The sequence below is a fragment of the Trichoderma aggressivum genome, assembly GCF_033847375.1.
Source record: "Trichoderma aggressivum f. europaeum strain CBS 100526 chromosome Unknown scaffold_008, whole genome shotgun sequence".
In the NCBI taxonomy this organism is placed as follows: Eukaryota; Fungi; Ascomycota; class Sordariomycetes; order Hypocreales; family Hypocreaceae; genus Trichoderma; species Trichoderma aggressivum.
Genome location: NW_026946374.1, coordinates 662882 through 686936, shown reverse-complemented (window position 1 = coordinate 686936; position 24055 = coordinate 662882). Strand labels below are relative to the sequence as shown.

Here is a 24055-nt window from a genome sequence, read left to right as displayed (position 1 = left end):
TGGCCATTCCACCAACGAAAGACGCTCTGCCGAGCAGCGGTAAAAGAAAGAGTCACTCTGGTTCCAAGCTCGTTAATCATGTGTCCCAACGTCGCCTCAAGCCTATGTCCTTACGATGATGTTCCTCCCAAAGTATCTGTACTAGGCTCACTCCTACCACCCCATTGAAACACAGAATGTTGGCATAGGACCGTGGTAGAGTCGAAGTTTTCGCCGTCTCCATTTCCAATCTTCCACACAACCGGCGACTCGACCACTCCGATAACGCGTTCTGGTGCATCACTGAGATCAATCATGCCGGAAAGCTCCATGGTCTTTGGATCATAAGGGTAATCGTTGACTACACCATTATCACCCTGAGGCCACTGAATGATAAAGATGGCTTTGGACATCATCATGGCGGTGTAGATATCCCACGCATCCGAGAATATCATCTTCAAATCGTCCTCAAATTCGAGCCGTTTTTTGTCTGCTATGATATCTTTGAAGTGAACAACTGTGTTCTGAATCATCTCTACCCTTTTGGTATGGCTTTTAGTATCTGTCTCCTGTTCAAGGTCCGGGTCAAGAGCTGACTTTATTTTGCTAATCATTTGGAGATACTGGGGACTGGGGAGTTTGTTGACATCTGTTACAGAAGAGGCGTCAGCGGTTTGTTCTTCTCAAGATAGAAAGCAAGAAGTGAAAGTGAAAGTAGGTTCTTTAGGCATACCTAGATGCGCAAGAAGGCGAGCTATTGATCCACCAATATGTCCAAGGTGGTAACGATTAAGGGCCGCGAAGATGTTGCAGAGTAGAATACCCCATAGCTGACGCCGTTTGAGGCTGTCTCGCACAGCAAGAATTCGATCATCAGATGAGGACTGTGTAGATCTATCGTACTCGATGCCATTGATGGAGATCTTCTCATCTTGAGGCCACTCGGTAAAATAGTTACTAACGGTATTCTTGATCTTGTATGATAACCGCCCCCACATGCTCTTGATGGTGTCATCCGATGCCTTCTTTGTGCTAAGATCATCCATATTCTGGAGGAGAAGCTGTTCCATATCGCGATTGAGTGCCTTGATCTGGTTATCGAGTATGCGACGATTCTCTTCATGAGATTTCTTTTCTTGCTTGATTTCTGCTTCAAGCGACTTGATTTTGATGCGTTGTCTCTCGATTTCAGCCCTGTTGCCATCGAGCAAATCACATACAGATTTAGGATCACTCTTGGCTAGCTGACACAGAGTGAATGCCTCCCAACTCTCCGCTCTGGACATGGCAGATGTGGGCATTCTGCTGTACTTCGTAGGCGTCGCAAGCTCGTCTTCTTCCTCATCTTTTACTCGATGTCGCTTTCTGCTACGTGTACTCGGACCCTGGTTAATTGCCACTTGTCCTGAGTTTACCAACCCTCGTTCATTGCCGCAGGAGTGGTAGTTTTGAAGTGCATTTTGCTCCTGTATCTTAGTCGGTGAAGCATTGTGGCCGGCCATTTCCCATTCTTCTCAGATGTCAGCTTGTCATTTTTCATTAAGAAGCAAAGCAGAGAGAAGCAAGTCCAAACAAAAGATGGATCTGTCAGGTGGAAGTTCTCACCATTTTCGTTGGCGGCTGTAGGCATATTCGTTGGCATTGCTGATCAGTGCGCTGGAGAGGCTGGAAGATGGCTGAGGTTCTCCTGGGCGTGATGTATTCGGACGAGAGTTTTGATCGAGTAACCACGGCTAAAATGGCATCTTATGTATGATGCCTTCGCGCTTTGTATCGGACCCTTCTTACTCGGTGAATTGTGTTGGGGGAAGTGTGTTGAAGGAAGTGTGCTACAGGTTTCTGTTGCGGATTTTATCACCTCTTCCGTTTGATTCACTGATGCCTCAGGTTCTATTACGCAGGCATATAAAGCCAGAAATCTGCCAGGTGTAAATTTTCCCTCCTAACTCTGCTCACAACTAGCACACACAAACATCCATCCTCATCCACCGAGAGCACTTCTGCGACGCAAGAGTCGTGGCTCACAGGCAGCAATCATGCCTCAGCCCTATCAAACCCAAGCGGCTACTGACGAGGGAAAGAGCCGAGAGCCCACGATTATCATAGGCATCGACTTTGGTACAACGTAAGCCGATAGTGTCTTGACAAAGAGAACACGAAAATGACTGACTTTGTGCAGCTATTCAGGCGTTGCCTGGACCACTTCAAGCAGACCCGGACATATCAACATGATAACGAACTGGGATGCCGTCAAGAATCACTGCAGTGACAAGGAAAAAGTCCCGAGCGTCATCCATTACGGCGATAAAGGCGAAATTTCTTGGGGTTACTCTGTTCCAGAGAAAGCATCTTCACTCAAGTTCGAGTGGTTCAAGCTTTGTCTCTTACACGAGGGCGACATTCCTAAAGATATTCGCAACGCGGCACAGATTCAAGCTGCTCGCAAATCTTTGAGAGAGTCAAACAAGCGTGTAGAGGATGTGATTAGCGACTATCTACGGGAGCTATGGAAGCATAGCATCAGGAACATTCGGAGAGCTGTTGGTGGGCAGTTGGTGGACATTTCCAAGTTCAAGGTTGTTGTCACCATTCCCGCTATCTGGCCAACCTATGCTCAGCCTCGCATGACCCAGGCCATAAGAAAGGCCGGCATTCTGGAACCTCGAATTGCTGGCGATACAGTCCTGAAATTCCTTACGGAGCCAGAAGCAGCTGCTTTGGCTACGATACACGACATGAGCACGTATAGCCGGCCGAATATGGAGGTGAGAGCATTCCGGATGCCGCAAATTTACTCTCACAAACTAACGGCTATGCCAAGGTTGGGGACCATTTTGTTGTTTGCGACGCTGGTGGAGGCACTGTCGTAAGTTCCAAAGGAATTCCTTGGGCTCTTATCATAGCTTACATTAAATTTAGGATGTCATCACCTACACCGTCATCCAGACTGATCCAATTCGAGTTGAAGAAAGCGTCAAGGGAGACGGTATAATGCCACCCATTCCGTGACCGCCTACAACAGCTAACACGGTGTATAGGAAAGCTTTGCGGCGCTACCTTCTTGGATGAGATGTTTCTAACGGCCCTTCGAAGCAAAATCAACAAAGTCTCTTCAAATGCTTTCGAAATTCTTGAAAAAAATGGAGGGTTGCGTCGCATTATGCACAACGATTGGGAGAATGGCATCAAACCTCAGTTTAGCAACTCTAATCAACACTGGGTGGTTCAGATGCCAAACAGCGGGTCAAACAGAAAACGAACTTATGATCAGTTCCACTTCTCAGACCTTAAATTCAGTGCGTAAGTACTGCTAGGCGGGCTGTTGAGGGCTGAGACTGAAGGAATTCGTGGATGCCAACTAACTTGTTGACGAACAGCAAAGATGTCCAGAAGATCTTCAAGCCAATAGTGGCTGAAATAGAGACCTTGATAGCTATTCAAGCATCAACTGTCAAAATAAAGTACAAAAAGGAACCCAAGGTGTGACATTTGTATTCTTTCGTTGCCGGCTACAATGCTGATCTTTATCCAGTTCCTCGTCCTGGTCGGTGGATTTGGCAGGCAGCTGTTTCTTTACACTCGGCTTCAAGACCGACTGAACTATAAGAAGGGCCAAAAAGAGAAGACCGAAGTGCTACAAGGCTCAGGTGCAGAACCGTAAGTGCTCCCAAGAATCTAGATTGGGAAATGCTACTGACTAATTCTTTTCCATGACTATATAGTTGGACAGCAGTCTGTCGCGGGGCCGTAATAAAGGGACTCGAGCAGTGTGAAGATACAACCGAGTCCACAGTCAGTTCCCGGATATCAAGAATAAACTACGGCACGTCTTGTTATCATTCACCATGGGAAGCGGAGCAGCATGATCCACGGGATAAACGCTGGTGTGATATGGAGCAGGAGTTCGTAGCTAATGACCAGACATCTTGGTTTTTACACGTTGTGAGTCACTGCACCTATATAAACAAGCTCAATCATAAATTAACCACTTTTTAGGGTGAAACTATTCCCGTAGATGAGCCTATCACGAAAAGTTTCTATCAGAACCTCACGCAACCGACCGAAATAGTTGAGACCAGTTTCATCTACTCAACGACGAGTACTCCGTCAAAAAGATGCGATGAGACAGTCAAACAACTCTGCAGCGTACGCTGGGAGAGAGTTCCTAATTTCTACAGCCTGCCTACTCGGAGAAATTCAAAAGGTCGGGTTATCAGGTACATTGAATACGATGTTAAGATGACATCAAACGGAGTAACTCTAGATTTTGAAATTGTTTGCAACGACCAAGTCATGGCGTCGACAAATTTCTGTATCGACTATACCGGCTGTGGTTCTACCGTGAATCAAGGAGACGATGACTCGACCGAAGACTCTGGGGATGATTGATGCTCTGGGGAAGAGGATCTTTTCCTAGCGGAGAAGCTACTGCTGGTATCCGTATTGAGCTTGCTTAGATGGTTATGGATGGAGGCGTTCTGATTTTGACAAAAAGGGGGAGGTTGCCTGCAGATATATTTGCAAGTTTGCCTTTGGGCGGTTGGAGAAAAACAAGATGGCAATATTCAACGGTTCACCAAGCTTTTAGGGAGATTTTAAGGAGAAATATCGCACACAAATAATATAGCTCAAGACAAATATGAAGTTGCTTAGTATCACGTCTAAACCCTTGACCTTGCCATCCACGTCACACTGGAGAACGACCACTCTCATAGCACGCTGAAATTAACTATCTTGCTAGGCTCGCAATGCCACCCCCGTCTCAAAATGCTCGACATGTCGTAAAATCAACCCGTCTCAATCTATGACCTCGGTATATACCTACACTCATAAGGGTATCTGATGAGGCCTCTCCCGCCGGGCCAGTCAATAAATCACTAAAGCCAAGGTACAGAAGCAAAGATGGAGCTGCGTTCATCACAAAAACCCCTTGGGCAAACTACGCTTCCCTTGCCCCAGCCAACTCATTCGAATTCGTTGCAAATATTCCATCACCCTCACCCTCCTTTTTTTCTTTCGTATTTTCGTCCACCACGACCTCATCTCCTGTTAGGCAAAAGGCTGTTTCGCCCAAAGGGCGCACCAGAAAAGGCCGGTCCAGAATTCCAGCCCTGGTTCACGCTGTTCCTAACAATGAGCGCCGCAGCTGCCGTCGCGGCCTGTCGTTCCTTTTGACGCTGTCTCTCCTTGAGATAGTTTGCCGCTTCGGGACGCATACGCAGGATTCGTAAGATCATATCGTCACTGGCATCTGCCTGCATCTCGCGTCGCTTCGCCTCCTTGGCCTTGCGCATCGTGCCCAGATTGCGGCTCATCATGATACTCTTACCACGCCTGATGGTGCCCATACTTGCAAACGAGCCGGCCCCGCCCAGAGATGCTCCCAAGCTTGATGGCACTGCCAGCCTACTACCTGATTGGCTTTGCGGCTGGTTCTGCTGCTGCAAAGCTTGCTGAGCTCGCTGCGCTGAGGCCGCGGCCATGCGCTCGGATTCCCGAATAAGGTTGCTGGTATCTTCAAAGTAGAAAAAGTTCAGCGAGGCCAGTTCGTGCCACTTAGGCGACTTGAGTACTTCGGCGGGAACTCCGAGTTGCTCGCCCGAGTGCTCGTCCTTGGCATTGAAGAAGACGAAGAGCATTTCCAGCCAGTGATACACAATGTCGAGCTCTCTTCGCGAGAGGGGCTTTTGGGTCGACGGCTTTTCTGACAATGGTGGGACGAGAAGATTCTCAATCGTCATGAGGACATCTTTCCACAGACGAGTCATGACAGCTATCATTGTAGCGTCTGTCAGGGTCATCTTCATAATGGCAAAGTTGTCATCAAAATAAGAAAACAGATTAGTGAGAGCACTCTCAATCTGCGCCTGGGTAGGCGCTGTCGAAGGGGCATTGGTGGACGTTCGCTTCTTCCATAGACTAGTAATCGATGCGCCTACGCCCCCAGACCCTAGAAGGCTCCTAAGAGTCTCCAGCGACAGGGTTTCGTTAATTTGAACGGTGAGCTGGAGATGGGTTAGCTGGCTCGAATCTTGATATCCACTATTACGCATACAACACAACATACCTTATCCGTAATTTTTCGAACCATGTCTCTTTCCGTGCGCTTTAGATGGCGGAAAGCTTTTCCAAAGTGGAACACAATGTCATCACGCTCTCCCTCCATGCTGACTCTAATCAACAGGCGGCCTTGTGAGTCCAGGTCCAGCCAGAACTCTCGGGGGAGATAGTCTCCAAAGTGGTTGGGGTCTAGCTTGAGGGAGGTTCGTCCGACGTAGTCGTGATCTCCGAAAGTATCATAGTCCCATATCGTCGCAATGACGTTAACGGGCCCCTGAACTGTAATATCAAACGACTCATCCCAGCGAGGGTTCAGATTCCGGTGAATGATACGCGTCTTGTGAAGTCGCTTCTGGTACTCGTCACCAAAGACTGCGTATGGATCACTGTAGCCTGATGGATCGCAAGCTTTGAGGTCCTCAGCTTCGACAACCTTGATAGTGAACGTATACTTGTTTGGCTTTCGTGTCTTCTTCTTAGGTCCATCTTTCTTTTCTAGCAAAGCCGCACAAGCCTCGACATTCATTGTCTTTTCCAGCTTGTCAAGCTCTTGCATGGCATACTCGATGTTGTTGAGCTTGACAAAAGACTACGGGGGAGTTTAAGTTAGCCTGAACTATAATTATAGCGGACGAGTAAGTTTATAAACTTTGAGGCTTACCTCTGGGAAGAACTGAAATGGTTCAGCCTTTTCCTTGTTGTTCCATGCGTCTTTGGCATACTGCATCCACTTCTCTTGGGTAGTTTGGGTTTGTGCGGCGAGCTCCTGGGCAGAGGGCCGATCCATTTCCTTTGCAAACTGTTGGTCAACTGTTTCGCAATACCGACCAATACCTGTGGAGAAGTTCTTTGCTAATGAGGTCATAAACCTGGCATGATGCTCTGCATTAGCCCATTCCAGCTTGAAAACTTGATCTACCGTCTGGTTGAACAGCATAAACATGTCTATAATGGACACACTATGCCGTTGCGCGTCTCCGGGGATCTGATCTGGACTCTCTGTCCTGACTTGGAACTGATCTTGCTTGATTGCCTGATCTACAAAATCCGTCATCCGAGTCTCGGCCGAATGTAGCCAGCGCCACACGAAGTCGACAAGTAAGTCTTCAATGTTGAAGGCAAAAGGCTCTTTGGGGAGGAACTCTTCGTGAATTCCGCGAATCTCCTTCAGCTCCTTGTAGAGCTCAAAACCGTCCTGGATGTCGATTTCCTCACCTCCCTCGCTGGCCCCTTGCACAATGATTTGGATGATGGCGCTTGCATCTTGTTCAAATTTCGGAAACACCTCATAGACCAGAATGCTCAACGGATCGACCCCCATGATGCTTGCAGTCTTTTTATATCGCTTTCGAATTCGGTCGCACACCTTGGTCACTGCCTTGCCAAGTTTGACAACGTGAGCAAAGTCCCACTCTTCCTTTTGCTCTGGTATCTGCTTCTGCATATTTTCGTGATATATTTCCGTGGCTTTGTGGGCCAGGCGCTCACCTAAGAGCTTCCTGAAGTCTTCCATCACCTCGGGCCGAGGAGAGAAGGTTGAGTCTTGACCAATATGGTTCTCTAAAAGGTACATGACAGGTCCAATGTTTGGGGGTTTAACCTCGTAGCACCCTTCCAGGAGGTCGTAAAGTTCTTGCAACAGTGCATCGTGAAGAATGTGAAGAGTGTGCTGGTAAGCGGCAAAATCATGCATCGTCCAACGGCTAGGGTCAAAATCGGTCAGGGGTGCGTGGTATTGATGTATATGGGGCGGCTTCTTGAGCTCCTGTGACGGAGACTTGATCATGTCAAAGACGGCGTCAAGGTCTTCGGGGGCTATCTCTTTATCAATGAACTGACTGGCGGCTGCTTCCAAGAGAACGACAAGTCGCGAGAACTGCGGGATGCGCCACCGTACACATAGCTCATTCATCAGGTCCATGGATTTGTGTGACAGCGGCTGGTAGTCCATGTTGGGGTCGGCATGGATCTGATCAAACAGCATTGCTTGCTGAAGAACGAACTTGTAAAATGCCCTGGGGTTGGGGGGCGTAAATGTATATATCGTTTCATCTACGGTTCTGATACTGCTTGATTCACCAATCGCTAAGGAGCTTAGGCTGATGGATGGATCAAAGGCGAAGGACGAGGAATCTGGGTCAGATATTACACGGCTCAGATCAGCATATGCCTGGTCATCTGCGTAAAGTGACCCCGGTCGACTCGGCAACGATTTGTCGATGGGGCCGGTTTTGGTTTTTGCCAACTCTGGCTTGGCAGTCAAAATATCCATCATCATCTGTGAGAGATGTGTAGCCTCGGATTTTTTCCACTCGACAAAGCCATCTTCAACATCAAAATCGTGGCTGCTCAACGTGCCGGGCAGGTTGGCATTAAGCCTAGTCTGGTATGATTTGAGATCTTTGAGAGCGGCCTCTTCTGTCCATACCTGGCGGTTTGCGTTGAGTTCCTTTTGAACCTCTGAGAGGCCCATCCCAAAAATGCTTGCAACCACCTGCACCATGGGCATATCCTTGACCTCGTAGCTCAGAGGCACAATCACTTCGATTGTGGTGCCCGTACCAGCTGTGCTGTTGCTGACCAGGTCCTGATCGTTGCGAAGAAGCTTGGTCTCTAGATCTTTGAGTCTAGACATTAATTCAGGTCGATCTCGGTCGTGGCCCAGGTCTTTCATGACATTTGCGGCAAGCCTCACGAACATGGCCAGGTGGCGGTCTGGGAGTAGCTTCCAGGAGTCGGATTCATCGTCCGGTCCTTTTCCCTTCTGGGCGGCCTTGGTCGCTGCAGAGTAGAAGATCAAGACCAAGGGCTCAAACTTCCTTTCCTTCTCAATTGTCTTTCGAAACGTCTTCTCGGAGAAGGCCGTATACGCTTCGGCAAAGCTTCTCTTGACAGCCGCATCGCTGTAACCGGGCAGGGCCTCGCTGCCCCTCAACACGCCACCCACACGGTCGAGCAGAGCGGCAGCGAAGTTGTGAGGCAGCTTGATGCTCGTGGAGGTTCCCGAGACGAAATCTTGCACGAGCTGTCCCACGCTGGTGTGCGTTCGAGTGGGCACCTTTGGAGCCGGAACATATTGCTTTCGTTTGGCCTTGGGTTGCAACAGGTAGTGCAGATAGGCGGTGCGCAGCGCAAAGCTTCGGGCTTCGTCGGGGTCGACAGGATGCTGCGCTGAAGACTGAGGCCGCGATCTTCCCATGTCTTTGCTGCTGTTGCTGTGCCCATGTTGAGGCTGGTACGACTGGCGGTGCGACGCTGACGACATGGCGACGCTCAGCAGGCAGAATGATGCCCAAGCCCACGGCGGATGCTAAGCCTCATAGCCGGACTGAATCTAAAGGGGGTGTCGAGCAGGCAGCCGAGGCTCGAGGCGGCTAGTGGGCGACGCTTGAAGGAAGACAAAGACAGCGGGAGGCTGAAAGGTGTTGCAGAGATTCGTATACGTGGTGTGGTGTTGGGAAGAGAAGGCCACTCAACTAATTACAGTAGGATGGATGGAGGTTTGGTGGTGTAACTGGCCTGTGGAGACAGCAGCACCTGAACGTCATCTCCTGATATGTGCTTTTTTAAGCGCGAAGCCCCCTGGGAAACGTCCAAGCATGCGCCACGGGATGCGCAATCAGGAACCGGGCTCTTGTTGCAGAGGGGCGCTAAATCGTTTCGACGGACGCAATTGATGTCCATTGGATGTACGAAGGGATATGGATACGAAGCAGAGCGCGACCCCACAGCCACTTGATCTATAACGAGACACTGAGCACGGGGAATGAATGACACGGGCTTATGCGATATTTTACTGAGCCTTGCTTTGCCGGTCTGGTCGGGGCCTGGAGTCTCAATGAAAGCGTACATGTATTGATACGGATACATACATGCAGAGTGGTATCGAGAGGCTTGAACATGGAAATTCCGGGGTTGTCACATCTGTTGTCGTTCAATTGGCCAAGGGGGGACGATACGAACCAACTGGCACAAGTTGCCCTTGGAAACCCCGCTTTGCTGTGCTTTGGAGGGGGGGGGTTTAATTTCAAACTCGACGAAGATGACAGTCATGATAATTTGTATGTATGCTAGGTATTCTACCGAACCTAAGAATAGGTTCTGCCTTGAGTAAGAAGTGCAGTATTTGCCATCAGCCCCCGTCATGGCCGGTGTTGCGGATATTTTTACATCACGCACGCGCGTTCACATGCTCTCAAGGCACGTGCGAGCTAGATACCCAGATCTCGCCACCATCTTGCTTTGTCTTGCCCAGCACCCATTTACGATGCTGTCAGTTAGTACCTTTTACTCATGCGGAGAACCTTGATGACATCAGTCATTGGCATTGGCATTTCAAGTAACCATGAGTAAAGCAACATTCAGCTTGAATAGACGGATTGCTTAGTAGGTATAGTAGTAGACTAATCAAAAGCTGTGCCGGTTCTTTAGCCTGTGCTATGCTAAAGAGTACCGCACGTTACCCGCCAGCGGCCAAGATCACTCGGAGCTCCTCTTACGCGGAAATGCAATGAGTAAGACGATCTACCACCTTTAGATACTTTCTTGGCGGCAACGGCTGCTTGATCGCATTATCGATAGCCATCAAATTGCATCCAGTTCTCGTAAATCCCAGCAGGCCCAACGCAAGCCTTTGGTGGCTCAGTCGGTTGTAACAAAGAACCCAGCAAGCGCTAAAACTACTAAACAAAGAGGAGCTCAGATGGATGTTTATCTGTAACAGGCGCCTCCTTGAAGGCGTTTAGCGGTGCCTGGTAGCTGAAGCCACATCTCCACAGCCCTGCGCTCCAGGTCACCTTCAGTGGCCAAACTCAGTTCCACCTGATGCCCATTCAGCCATTATAGGCCTATAGGCGCGTCTGTGGCCGCGGTATACTTCTGCAACGTCCAAACTCTTTATTATTCATCTCCCCGGCTTCTGCGTGCTGCTCCTCTCCTCTCTCGCATCGCATCGCAGCCTTGCAGCATTCAACCACCGCATCCATTTGCTGTCATCACTTATCCAAGCATTTCTTGCGGCCTGTCTGATCGCTTCTGGCCTCCAGATGACGATCCGCTTCCCGCCTCGAGCCCCGCGCCATCTTCCCTTTGCCAGCTCGCTCGCCTCTCAGTATCGCCATTCCCCAGCTCCCGCCGCTGGCCTCCGCTGAGCTCTCGTCGTCATGGGCAATGTCAGTAGCAGACCCGACGATGGGTCAACTCTGTATCTCAGAGACCAGAATCGCCGTGCGTGCCATCCCTGACCGGATCTGCGACAAGTTTGGCGTACTGACCTAAGCCTGCAGTGAGCATCACTTCGATTGTTGTTACGAACCCGCGGAAGCGCACCTCAATTCACATCACTCCCAACGCATTCCCGGCCTCCAGAGTGAGCGTCGCGCGACCTCCGGGCGACAGCAACCCCATAGAATTTGTCCAGGTTAGCCCTGCGCAACCTCTTTGTTTATCCCGCTCCCTGAAGCTAACATCCTCGGGATCAGGACCCCGAGTCTTCCAACGGCAATGGACCGCCCAACTTCCTACTCAAGTTAAGTGGCGATGACGAGCTTATATTTACCTTCGCATTTGTTATCCGCCAGACGACGCAGCCCGCGCTATCCAACTCGCCAAACCCCGACGGGCAAACCGCGCCGACCGATACCAACATATCTGGCCTCACCTTTGTCTACGCTTCCACCTCAAAGGAAGTCGAGAACCTAGTCACCCGGGAATTCCACGCCAATCCCAATTTACATAAAAATGACAATGTGGCTCTTGTTGGAGATTATTCAACAAGCGGCAGCGCCGCAGTGTCCTTCGAATGGACGTGGAAGTGGAAAGCTCCCAGGAGCCAGGAAGACAAAGGCGGTGGCTGGAGGAACTCTTGCAGCGTTCGTCGCATACCTCCTATTTCCCACGGGCTGTGAAGCTGACTGTCTCAAGTTTGTCGAGTACGATTCACGCGCTCACCGATTGCACACTCTCGCTGCTTTTTCATATTGGGTTTCAAGTATGCTCGGCCGGTTAATGTTGCGAAGTCTTCTTGTTGCTGACAAACCTCTTTTCAGGTTCATACACGACACCAACTCAGCCCAGCTCCCCCTCGGCGCCTTTCCATCTGGCGTCACCACCCAAGATCCGAATTGCTTCAGCTCAATCGGTAGACTCTCGCCTTGCCGCCGCAGAGATTGACGAGCAGCCGCTCTCCCCCATGCTCACCCCTGGCGAGATGAACCTACCCCTTGTCCCGCAAACTAAGGAATCTGCAAAGGTAGACGTACAGTGCGTTCCCAGGCCAGCCGAAGATGTTACCGTGGCCGACGATGGTCCCGTTTTCCGCGCCACACTGAAAGCACTCGAACAAAAGACTGGAAACATGCGCGCCCAGATGAAAAAGGTGTTAAAGAGAGCAGAACAGGTTCATGCATCTCAGACCGAAGCAAACGAAGCATTTGTTGCTTTTGTGGATTCGTTGCGCGAAGCCTCATCTACGAATGCAAACGCCGTTCAGCCCGCGTTGGAGCACTACTTTGACAAGATTGCTCGAGAAATCCTAGCCTACGAACGCCAAAATACCGCGAATCTTCAGAGAATCATTATCGAACCAATCACCAAATTATACCAGTTTGATATTAAGCAAGCAGAAAATAAGAAGCGAGATTTCGAGGAAGAGAGCAAAGACTATTATGCCTATGTTTCACGATATCTTGGCCAGCGTCAAGACTCAGTCAAGGCTAAGAAGCTTGCCGAAAGCGACTCCAAGTATCAAAACAAGCGGCGAAATTTCGAGCTAAAGCGTTTCGACTACTCGAGTTTCGTCCAGGATCTCCATGGTGGCCGCAAAGACCAGGAGGTGTTGTCACATCTGACAAAGTTCGCTGACGCACAGACGGGTGCATTCTTATCCACGGCGCAAAAGATTGAAAATCTTCGCCCCCAGCTTGTTGCTCTGGCAAACGAAGTCCAAGAGGCCGACAAGGAATACCAATACCAGCGAAGGGAGCGCGAGGAGAAGCGGCGCCAACTAGAAAAGAGCAACAAGACGTACACAGAACCGGAACAAGCCAGCCTCGGCAGCGCCGCAACTATAGTGGCAAACTCTAACAGCAGCACGGCTCATACCTCAGACACGGAGCTGGGAAGAGCTGAAAGCACAGGCTCTCAGCTCAAGCCTTCGACGTCGAGCGGCGCCGTGCAAACAACAGCGACTATTCCCGCAACTGTGGATATCGGCCAAGCCTCGTCTATCGGCAGCCCCAGCCAAAGTTCAAAGTTCAAAGGCATCCGCGATCTCGAGGACCAAGGTAGCTTACAATCAAACTTATCACAGAGGAAGGAAGGTCTTCTCTGGGCATTGAACCGGCCAGGCGGGCACGTTGACCCTCGCAACTTGAACAAGCAGGGATGGCACAAGTATGTAACCCAACTCCCTCTAGGTTGACTGTTCTTTTGGGCACGCACACTAACACAGCATACAGATTTTGGATCGTCCTGGATCAGGGTAAACTGTCCGAATACAGTAATTGGAAGCAGAAGTTGGATCTCCACATGGACCCAATTGACCTCCGCATGGCTTCGGTCCGCGAAGCCAGAAATGCCGAGCGGCGATTTTGTTTCGAGGTTATCACGCCCAATTTTAAGCGTGTGTATCAAGCAACGTCCGAGGAGGATATGAACAGCTGGATCTTGTCCATCAACAATGCTCTGCAGAGCGCCGTGGAGGGCCGATCTTACCGGGATCGACAGGCAACATCAAGGGGGTCTGATTCTTCTCTTAAGAGGGACATCGGCTCCGTTCTCACTGGCAAGATCCAATCCGTCCATGGCTCCCACCACTCGCATCACTCAAATACAAATAGCGGGGTTCCGTTCCGAAGAACAACGGTTGGCGCACGGCCCAGTCCAGTTCGGATGCCCAGCTCAACCTACGATGAACATCCAGACAGGCTGTTGCAGATGTTGCGAGACAATGACCAAGGAAACTGCTACTGTGCTGACTGCGGCTCGGATATCAAGGTTGAGTGGGTGTCGATCAATTTAGGCATTATTCTTTGCATCGAGTGTGGCGGCATCCATCGTTCGTTGGGAACGCACGTCAGCAAGATACGCTCTCTCACTCTGGATATCAAATCCTTTACTCTCGATATTATCGAAATGCTCCTCCTTGTCGGTAACCGAGTGTCCAACATGGTCTGGGAAGCTAAACTCGACCAGACTCAAAAGCTAGGAGCGCAAGCAAACCGCGAGCGACGCCTGAGATACATCACTGCGAAATATGTGGAACGCGCATTTGTCGATCCTATTTCGCCGACACTTTCACGATACGCTTCAGCGGACGAGACCTTGTTGGCCGCTATTAAGAAGAACGAGATCCAGCAAGTGCTCTACGCTTTGGCGCTGGGGGCGAACCCAAATGTTGTGGACAGGATGCGAGGGACGCACGCCGTGTGGCTAGCGCTTGCGGCCGCCGACCCAGCCTCACCGTCCCCCATTCCCGGGCAGAGCTCAGCGGACTCTGAGAACAAGCCGGTGCCTTTCCCGGTAGCCGAACTGCTGATTCAGAATGGCGCGGAAATCCCAGCATCTCTTCCGGCGTTCCCGCTCGGAAGGTACGCGCAGCAATATTTCGAACAGAAGAAGGGCAAAGGGTTCACCATTGGCAACGACACGGTGCCCTCGTTGCCCAGCAGTGGCAGCAGCTCCGCCGATAGGCTTCTGAAAGACAAGGAAGTTCGCCTTCAGAAGCGAGTGAGTGCAGGGGGGAGGCTGGCAAGGTCGCCCATCCCGGAAAAATAGGAGCCCAAATTCTGGGATCGATTGGCGGGATTCACGCTATGCTATCAAATGTACGAGGCGCATTGGCTCCGCAGCTTCAGATGAGCTAGTGGCATCGATGCATGTACATTTGCTTTGATGATGGGGATGATTATATTGCTATCCGGCTTTTCTTTTCAAGGCCTGGCGTGATGCGACGTGACGCGGTGACTTGGGGTGGCCTGGCGTTCTTGGAGCAGTGTCTTGACGACTGGAAAGAGAAGCTATACGAAGATTTGCACGAGCCGATATGATTACGATGGGAAAAGGCTCGACAATGGGTGCCCAAGCGGTTTTTTCTGGAGAAATACGGTTAGAGGGCCACGGGAGTGTAATATTGGAAAGGTATAATTGTGCTGGGTAGTAGGAAAATTAGTGATTAATGATTAATGGAAACATGAGATGGGGAGAAAGCTCCAATATTACGGCTGGAAAAGAGGGTATCAGAGATGGATAGCAAACAAGTTAGTTACCTAGCTATACCATACGCTGTATCGGCATCTTGGCTATCTGATAATGGAGATGAAAGAGTTGGTTCGTACTCCGTACTGCAAACCGCATGGGCTGTTCTCATCACATGTGAATGTGTAGCTGGACCTGGCCGTCCTCCCATGGGAACTACCCTGAGGCAACAAGTCATAGGCAGAGACAGAGATGTTTCCAGTACCTACCTACTAGGTAGAAAGAGAACTTCTAGTGGCAAATAATTGTGCAACTCTACAAAACGGGGTGCGTCCGCAGCTGCTGAAGCGTCTACTGACTTCACTTTGCCACAAACCTGGGGCGTGACACCGACGCTTTAATGTTCACGCTGGGAAAAGGCGTGATCTAAGCATTTTGAGCATGACGGGCCATGCGCCCCTTCGGTATCGTTATCGTGACTGAGGCTGAGAAGGACTTGCAAGGTCATGGAAATGGGGCCTCGTGTATCTCTCAAGTGAAGGAAGTGGCTGTGGCAGGTGACTATCTGGCAAGGGAGCGGGGACTGATGCCTCGGAGGCAGCCTTGCGAGTTGCAGGGGAATTGGATGTCATTTGCCGACATGTGAGTGCGAGATTCCGTACACGGGAGCTACGAGCATGATGGAGATTTATTTTGTCAAATGTCATACACACGGCTAAGCCATGTTACAATACGAAACTTTGATGTCCTCCCAAGCTCTGAGAGGTACAAATCTGCCTACAAGAACAAGATGGTACAGCCGAGATGTTCTGATAGTGATTTGCGGCTACAAAAAAAAACACCGGACTGACCTACCAAAGAAAGGCCTTTCCATTTCCCATTACTAGCACCATGAATTTTTAATCCTCCACTCCCATGACAGTGTAATAAGTCAGCTGGTCCGCGCACCGAGAGAGCACCAGACGCAAGGGACGACAGGTACCTCTTACTTGCATGCAACTCCCCAAGCTGCCTACATGGTAGTGCTAATACCTTGATTGCTTAGCACGCCCTAGCACCGCCCGGTAGTAGAGCTGTGACTCAAAAGTACCTCTTACCTACCATCTCCCGTGCCACTTCCCATCGGACAGGTACCGCTACCAAAGAGGTGTCTCAGTGTCTCACCAGGTGCTGTAGCGGGTCCAGGTGCAGTGACAAAGTGCTTTGCTTCCCTTCTAGGCTCCCAGCCCAGTTTCTCACATCCCGGACATATTATTCACGGTAATCTTAGGTATACGAGCAACAAGCATCGCCCAACCACCAGCAGTCTTTCAACATCTGTGAATCCCCCTCGCCTGAGGATTATCCAAAGCCAATATTCGGCGCCTCCGATCAGCGCTTCGGAGGACCATGGCGCACCGATCCGAAAAGAGCCAATTGAAACGGCCTCGCGTACGTCCTCTCGCCGCCGACGCCCGTCCCTGCTGCACCGGCCTCTTTCGTCTTGGTGATCCATTGGCATCGTTGCTAACCTCTCTCTCGCAGGGCTCGCTGCCGGAAGATGGTACAGACTCCAAGAAGCCCCGTAGGTCCGACCGCTTGGCCCACGCCGACCCGGACAAGACTCCCGTGTCGCGCGAGCATCAGCTGCCGTCGCCCGTCACAAACAATGCCACCGAGGGCTCGGGCGAGCTTCCCAAGGAGCACACGGCGACTCCTCCCGTAGCCGTGGCCGACGAGCTCACTCCTAGAAAGGCCCCCGATAGCTTGGGCCAGAGCCAGGCGCTGTCGTCTCCGCCGCAAGACACACAGCCGCTCAGCCAGTTCATCGACCGGCACCCGGCGCTCTCTGACGATGTGGTAGACGAGCTCAAGGAAGGTGTTTGGGGTTATCTAGTCCCCCTGGACCCTAAATATGGCGACAAGCCTTTGGTGCTCAAAAAACGCGTCTCATGTCCCCTTCCCGATACCGTGGAAGCTGCCGACGACGGCGCAGCGAAAGACAAGGAGTCATCGGCCGTGAAGGAAGAGGAGGCATACGAGAAGACCAAAGTAAAGGGTGTTGCAGCTGGAGGGTATCTGATTGGACGTCACCCCGAGTGTGGTAAGATATGCCTGACAAGACTGGTGCCTAGTTTTGATGTGGAGACCAGTCAATGCTAACAAATAGTCGGTAGATGTGGTTGTCAGCGAAGGAGTCGTTTCCAACCGACATTGCCTTCTTTTCGCGGAAAACGTCGGGACAGATACCGTAGCAGTTGTAGAAGATGTGTCGAGCAATGGAACGTACGTCAACGAGGCTCTCGTCGGGCGCAATCAGCGTCGCGAACTGGAGGACCAGGATGAAATTGCCGTTCATGGCAAAGCAAGATTTGTCTTCAGATATCCCCAGAGCCGGCAGACGAGCGCGTTTTCACAACAGTATACGCTCATGGAAAAGCTCGGAAAGGGCCACTTCGCAGAGGTTTATCTGTGCGTAGAGAAATCAACTGGCAAGCGATATGCCGTCAAGATCTTCACCAAGCATCCCGGCACCAAGGAGGACAAGTCCAAGACGGAAGGCCTGCAGCAAGAGATTGGCGTTCTGATGGGTGTCAGCCACCCCAACGTTCTTTGCCTCAAAGATACCTTCACTGAACGCGACCACGTTTACCTGGTCCTGGAGCTTGCTCCTGAAGGCGAGCTGTTTAACTTCATTGTTAGAAAGCAGAAGCTGAGTGAAGACGAGACGAGAAAATTGTTCCATCAACTCTTCCAGGGCATCAAATATCTGGTAAGGTCCCTATGCTTTTACAATATGCCTTGCTCGTCATTAAAGCGTGTTTCTAACACCTTTCCTTTTCCTAGCACGATCGTAACATTGTGCATCGAGATATTAAACCAGAGAATATCCTGCTCGTGGACCAAAATTTGCATGTGAAGCTGGCCGATTTCGGATTGGCAAAGATTATCGGAGAAGAATCATTCACAACAACGCTTTGCGGAACTCCCAGCTATGTCGCCCCGGAAATTCTGGCCGATACTAAGAATCGAAAGTACACCAAAGCAGTTGACATTTGGTCTCTCGGCGTTGTGCTATACATTTGTCTCTGCGGTTTCCCGCCTTTCTCTGATGAGCTCTTCTCTCGAGACTTCCCCTTTACACTCTCTCAGCAAATTAAGAGCGGCCGATTTGACTATCCATCTCCTTACTGGGACTCAGTCGGTGACCCAGCCCGTAAGTTTCCAACTACTCCAATGATAACATCTACTTTGAGAGTCCCCGCCATGTGCTAACTGAAATTCAACTCATAGTTGACTTGATCGATTGCATGCTAATCGTGGATCCGGAACGTCGTTACACCGTCGACCAATGTCTGAAACATCCATGGCTCACAGCCGGTGCACCAGCTGTAAATGACAGCACCGGAGGACTCGTGGGTGGTATCGAGGGACTGGAAGTCAACCGCCGAGCCCCTGTTAGAGAACGAACTCTGCTGGCAACACTCAACTCGGTGTCAATTGCTGCTGAGATAGACGGCGGAAGCAAGGGAACCCCCATCAAGGTGTTTTCTAAGAACAAACACCGTACGGCGAATGCGCCCCATGAAGCCGGGCCGGCCCACCAGCGAGCACCTGACGAGTTCATGGAAATGGGCGGCAAGGGAGACCAGCAGTTGTTTGGCGACGACACCGGAAGCATCTATCCTGCTGGTGACATTACTACGAAAAAGAAGGCAGCAGGTAAACCAAACGGCAAATAAACGAAGTGATGATCTTTTAGTTGGCAACAACGAGTTTTCTCTGCTCTGGCTGATTGTTTCAGTCAATCATCGGAGTCTTTGCGTGTACATATAGAACTGGCAAGTCGGTGTGGTCTTTGGTATGGGAGATTCGGTCCGGATCTTTTTTTCTCCTTTTCCTTTTTCGCTTTCCCCCTTTATTACGATTGCTGTTTTCTTTTTCATTCTAATGTTGCGCTTGTCTTTCTTTCGTTGGGATATGTGCGGAATGCATGACACGTTTGGGGGGCTGTAACGGAGACCAGCTGTCTCCTTTGGGCCTTGGGAAGGGTCCTCTCTGGCCTCGTGAGCCAGGAAAAAAGATTTGCGATAGGGCAGCAAGTATCTATAATAGCGATAACAAATAACAGCATCTTGCTTCATATGGCCTTTGGACTGGGACGTGAAGTATACACGACCCTTGATGGATATACATTTCCAACGCAAATGTACGTCAATATAACGAATATACCTAAGTAACCTATATAGGGACAGGTACCTTGTCCATATTAATATACTACGGAGATATAAATAGATTTAGGAGATACGGATGGAGAAGAAACAAAAATACTTTCCCATCTAGGATATGTTCAGTTTTCATCGTACTTGGCACCTTGCAGTCCCGCTTATTTTGTCCACTGCTTTGCTTCACATCTTGCCATCACTTCGTCCAGTCCAGATCAACTTGCACGTGACACATCACATGGCCACCACCACTGCAGCGTCACCGCCCTCGCTTAGCTCCCACACTTTGAGAGCGGCAGAAAAATCGGCGGGGTGGGCATTGTCGGATTGAGATTGACCACAGAGAAAGGAGGGAGAAAAACGGCTGACCCCACCACAGGGCTATTCAGGCGCCGACCCTGTCAAAGACGCTCAACTTCACATTTTGCGGTTGTCCAGTGCCACGTCCACGCCTCCGTCCACGCCCCCGCTCGCCCTCTCGCCCTCATTCGATCGCAAGGATCCAAGGCCATCACCAAGCCGAGACGGGACGAGAACGAGAACGAGAAACCGCACGCGAGCGAAACCGACAGTGTATCCGGTGTTTGGACAGAGAAAGAAGGACGAGAAAGAAAAGAAGAAGAAAAAAGAGGCAAAATGCCGGGCGCCACGATCAACGGGCCGCAGCCCCAGCTGCTATTTGTCGATGGATCATTCGAGGATCTTGCCCGGGAGATGGCCGAGTACCTCAAGTCTGAGGAGGCCAAGCAGCTCCTGAGCGGCGACAAGGAGGTTCCCAAGGAGGAGGTTCTGTCAAAGCTGGTCGCGGCCTCGAGCGCCCTCAGCACCGTGCCGGAGAAGGAGTTCACTGCCGCCTCGAACCTGATGATCCACCTCGCCATGCAGTCGGCCGACCCCAAGAAGCTGCTGCCCACCCTCTGCGCCAACCTCTCCAAGCCTGTCATCAGCTCGCCCGTCCACGGCGCCGGCCTAGCGCTGAATGCGCTCGTCACCATCTTCAACCTCCTCGAGACCAATGACCCTGTCCGCGCGCGGGTCTTCATGGAGATCCTCAAGTTCCTCAAGGCACACAGCTTGTTTGATGGCCTGCGGATCTACCTGGAGAAGCTGCCGGAGTGGATTGCGTCATGGGGAACCGATGCCGTCATGGAGAGGAAGATTTACGAGGACGTGGCTGATGTTGCCCTCGAATCTGGAGAAGAAAAGTAAGACAAGAAGAAGAAGAAAACACACTGTTACCCCAGATCACAGTTGCGAAGCGCCGTATACTGACGATGGTGTCCCTATTTAGCACTGCCTACGAGTTCATCCTCAAGGCTCTCCGGACCTTTGATGGCGAGGGTGTTGCCTCCGAAGACGCCCAGAAGCTGTCTCTCCGCGCCCTCAAGATGGCCATTGCCTCCAACACCCACTACCTCTTCCAGGACCTTCGCGCTATCCCCAGCGTGCAGGCGCTCAGCGACTCTCACCCCGTCTACTCCCAGCTTCTCGATATCTTTGCCGAGCAGGACCTTGAGGATTACAACGACTTCAACGACGAGCACAAGGGCTGGGTTGAGGAGCAGAAGCTGGACGGCGAGAAGCTGTACCGCAAGATGAGGCTCCTTACCTTTGCCAGCTTGGCTGCCGCTACCCCCAGCCGCGAGGTTGAGTATGCCAAGATCACCAAGGCGCTCCAGATTCCCTCGGAGGAGATTGAGACATGGGCCATTGATGTTATCCGAGCTGGCCTCGTGGAGGGCAAGCTGTCACAGCAGCGCCAGATGTTCCTTGTCCACAAGGTCACCTACCGCGTCTTCGGACAGAAGCAGTACCAGGAGCTGGCCACCCGCGTCGACCACTGGCGATCAACCCTGCAGAACGTCCTCGGTGTTTTGCAGCAGGAGCAGGCCAACGCAAAGGCCGCCAAGGCGCGCGAGATCCAGGAGCTGGAGCGAAAGCTGGCCAACGCCACCACCGGAGGCCAGGAGGGCGGACGACGAAGACAGCCACAGCGCGAGAGGACAGATAACGACGACTAAAGCGTTAGTGGAACAGAACTGAATCGAACATGAGACAGCCAGGAATCTAAAGGAGAGGGCTACAACAGAGAGAAAAATCAAAGGATTGGGGGGTTTTCTGGCATGGGAGGGAGATATTTGATCGTTTGTGTTAATAGTACATCGCTGGGAATCCGATATCACGAGCCGGAGGATATTGCGAATGGCGTAGCCGGTTTAGCATATGATGTTTTTGTTAGACTTTCCTAGTATTACGAGCCTAGGAGGGGGAAAAAAGCTGTCGGTACAATAGAATTCCGAGAGAGAAAAAAATGCTTAAAACATGAAAAGAATCAGGTTGACTTTGGAGTTTGATGTGGGCTAGATTGCTCTACTGCGGGATAGATGCCCAGCAATATCTACCCCTTTGCCAAAGTGGATTAATGTCGTTATATGAAGCAATATTGCATCTATATATGGAGTTGAGTTTGCTATAACAGTACTCAGGGAGACGATGGGTTTTGCGAGAGCGAACTTGACAAAGAGCCAAAGACCTCTCGCGGTGGTCGTTTAGCAATACTAACTAAGCATTATTCTTGATGGCTACTATACGAAATAGAATACACATCAAGATCAATGTTCAACTCAGTGAACAAATAAGGCAAAGCTGTATCGAGAATCAGGAGTTGATGAAATGCCCATTTCCCCCTGAGCGCATCACGTGACGTCGCGTACTGCCATTTGGGGGGGTAATTTGCCATGCCTCCAATCTGCTCATTGCATAGACTTCTGTAATTGTTTCTTGTTGGGCATTATAATAAGGTACATATACAAGGTGTCTTTACGTTTTCAAAAGTCAGTTGGCTTTTCTACTTCTCCTTTCTCCATTCCATTCTTTCTCTCTTTACAGCTCACCTTTGTTTCTCACAGAGACGCACATTTACTTTTAGTTGATCAACTTGGACTCTGCAGGCTTCAACCTTTGGGACAAGACAACAGCTGCTGGCATCAGCCCACCAAGACGAATCCCTCCAGACTGCTGTACCAACGGACGGATCTGACACCTGACACGACGATCAAAGGACCCCAAAAACGAACCAATGGCCTCCCGCGTGTCGACCTCGTTGCGCCTCGCCAACCGCACTCTAGGCAAATCCGTCTCCACACGCGCAGCGTCTTGCTCGTCACCGCTTTGCAACCCTCGCGTCTTCCGTCAACATCAACAGCGCTTTTACTCCTCGCAAGAACCTCGCACCGGCGGATCGCAAATCAAGTTCTGGCCTTTTCTTGCGCTTATTGGATTGGGTACGGCGGGATATATTCAACTGGCAAACACTCGTGTCAAAAGTGAGTGATGGTAGTTCCATGGGCCACGGATCCGGACCTTTTGTATCTTGATTTGCTGACAATTGCTTTTTTTTATTTGCTACGTGAAGACATGCCTCCCGCGACCGAAGTTGCCGCGCCTGCTGCGCAGCTTTCTCAGACCACGCCGGTCTTTGATCCCGCTGATGTGACTGTTGTCTTCGTGCTTGGCGGCCCGGGTGCCGGAAAGGGCACGCAATGCGCCAGGCTCGTTGCCGAACAAGGCTTCACCCATCTCTCCGCCGGCGACCTCTTGCGCGAGGAGCAGAACCGACCCGGCTCCCAGTTTGGACAATTGATCAAGGACTACATCAAGGACGGCCTCATCGTCCCCATGGAAGTGACCATCAAGCTGCTCGAGAACGCCATGACCGACTCCCTCCGCCAGAAGGGCACCACCAAGGGCCGCTTCCTCATCGACGGCTTCCCCCGCAAGATGGACCAGGCGCACAAGTTTGAGGAGGCCGTCTGCCCCGCCAAGCTCGTGCTGTTCTTCGACTGCCCCGAGAAGGTGATGGAGGAGCGCCTGCTGGAGCGAGGCAAGACGAGCGGCCGAACCGACGACAATGCCGAGAGCATCCGCAAGCGCTTCCGCACATTTGTCGAGACGAGCATGCCCGTGGTGAACTTTTACGAGGGCGAGGGCAGGGTCATCAAGGTTGATGCCACGCCCACTCCCGAGAACGTGTTTAAGACGACGAACAAGCTTCTTACGGAGAAGCTGGCTTCTTCTTAGAGGGGCCAAGAATTCTTGACCAGGGGTGGCAAGATGTGGAATGAGGGGGAGGGGCGGTTGCAGGGATGATGCGATGATGGGATTTTTAGAATTGGGGTTTATTTTTTTGGGTTGGGAGAGGGATTAAAGACAGCGCACATCTATGATAGACTGCGGGATGGAAGGGGAGCAAGGTAGAAAATGATTGGGATTCTTGTACTACAGCCGATCGACGGCATTTTATTATCATTACTATTTATTATTGCCTTTATGGCTGGCTATAGACCTGGAGCTGATATCCACCTCGTCAAAATATTATCATGTAGAGTATAATAGCACTTGTTATCATCTTGTATGTGCAGCAGGGAGACTATCTATTTTATTTTGATTTCTTTCTCCTCTGGTGTTTTGGGAAGCCTACAGAAACTGAACGTGATATTCCATTGTCATTTGATGTGTTCATGAGCTACGACTACGAAGTACAGAGCACGGCAGACGGCAAAGCAAAGCCCTGGCAAGGCAAGGCAGAATCACGCATTGAAAACCAGGCCCCCTTG

General features: G+C 50.9%; 7 protein-coding genes across 7 annotated transcripts; 5 read left to right on the top strand and 2 right to left on the bottom strand.

Moving 5' to 3' along the window:
- Positions 1–110: 110 nt before the first annotated feature.
- Positions 111–1621, bottom strand: Triagg1_3051 (uncharacterized protein; the record flags this gene model as incomplete). Its single annotated transcript, XM_062897301.1, has 3 exons — positions 111–628; positions 713–1489; positions 1585–1621. The coding sequence occupies 3 exons, from the start codon at positions 1619–1621 to the stop codon at positions 111–113; spliced, it is 1332 nt and encodes a 443-aa protein (XP_062758118.1).
- Positions 1622–2015: 394 nt separating this feature from the next.
- Positions 2016–4368, top strand: Triagg1_3050 (uncharacterized protein; the record flags this gene model as incomplete). The annotated part of the gene is made up of 9 exons (XM_062897300.1): positions 2016–2104; positions 2159–2744; positions 2801–2845; positions 2899–2965; positions 3018–3279; positions 3357–3459; positions 3512–3636; positions 3702–3921; positions 3976–4368. 9 exons carry the CDS (start codon positions 2016–2018, stop codon positions 4366–4368), a joined length of 1890 nt encoding a protein of 629 aa, XP_062758117.1.
- Positions 4369–5018: 650 nt separating this feature from the next.
- Triagg1_3049 (uncharacterized protein) lies at positions 5019–9304 on the bottom strand (the record flags this gene model as incomplete). The annotated part of the gene is made up of 3 exons (XM_062897299.1): positions 5019–5984; positions 6047–6628; positions 6701–9304. 3 exons carry the CDS (start codon positions 9302–9304, stop codon positions 5019–5021), a joined length of 4152 nt encoding a protein of 1383 aa, XP_062758116.1.
- Positions 9305–11201: 1897 nt separating this feature from the next.
- Positions 11202–14814, top strand: Triagg1_3048 (uncharacterized protein; the record flags this gene model as incomplete). Its single annotated transcript, XM_062897297.1, has 6 exons — positions 11202–11265; positions 11325–11458; positions 11520–11909; positions 11962–12028; positions 12087–13431; positions 13497–14814. 6 exons carry the CDS (start codon positions 11202–11204, stop codon positions 14812–14814), a joined length of 3318 nt encoding a protein of 1105 aa, XP_062758115.1.
- Positions 14815–16623: 1809 nt separating this feature from the next.
- On the top strand, positions 16624–18956 carry Triagg1_3047 (uncharacterized protein; the record flags this gene model as incomplete). The annotated part of the gene is made up of 4 exons (XM_062897296.1): positions 16624–17317; positions 17391–17986; positions 18061–18430; positions 18508–18956. The coding sequence occupies 4 exons, from the start codon at positions 16624–16626 to the stop codon at positions 18954–18956; spliced, it is 2109 nt and encodes a 702-aa protein (XP_062758114.1).
- Positions 18957–19677: 721 nt separating this feature from the next.
- Triagg1_3046 (uncharacterized protein) lies at positions 19678–21460 on the top strand (the record flags this gene model as incomplete). The annotated part of the gene is made up of 3 exons (XM_062897295.1): positions 19678–19751; positions 19847–20644; positions 20731–21460. The coding sequence occupies 3 exons, from the start codon at positions 19678–19680 to the stop codon at positions 21458–21460; spliced, it is 1602 nt and encodes a 533-aa protein (XP_062758113.1).
- Positions 21461–22518: 1058 nt separating this feature from the next.
- Triagg1_3045 (uncharacterized protein) lies at positions 22519–23519 on the top strand (the record flags this gene model as incomplete). Its single annotated transcript, XM_062897294.1, has 2 exons — positions 22519–22765; positions 22855–23519. The coding sequence occupies 2 exons, from the start codon at positions 22519–22521 to the stop codon at positions 23517–23519; spliced, it is 912 nt and encodes a 303-aa protein (XP_062758112.1).
- Positions 23520–24055: the final 536 nt, after the last annotated feature.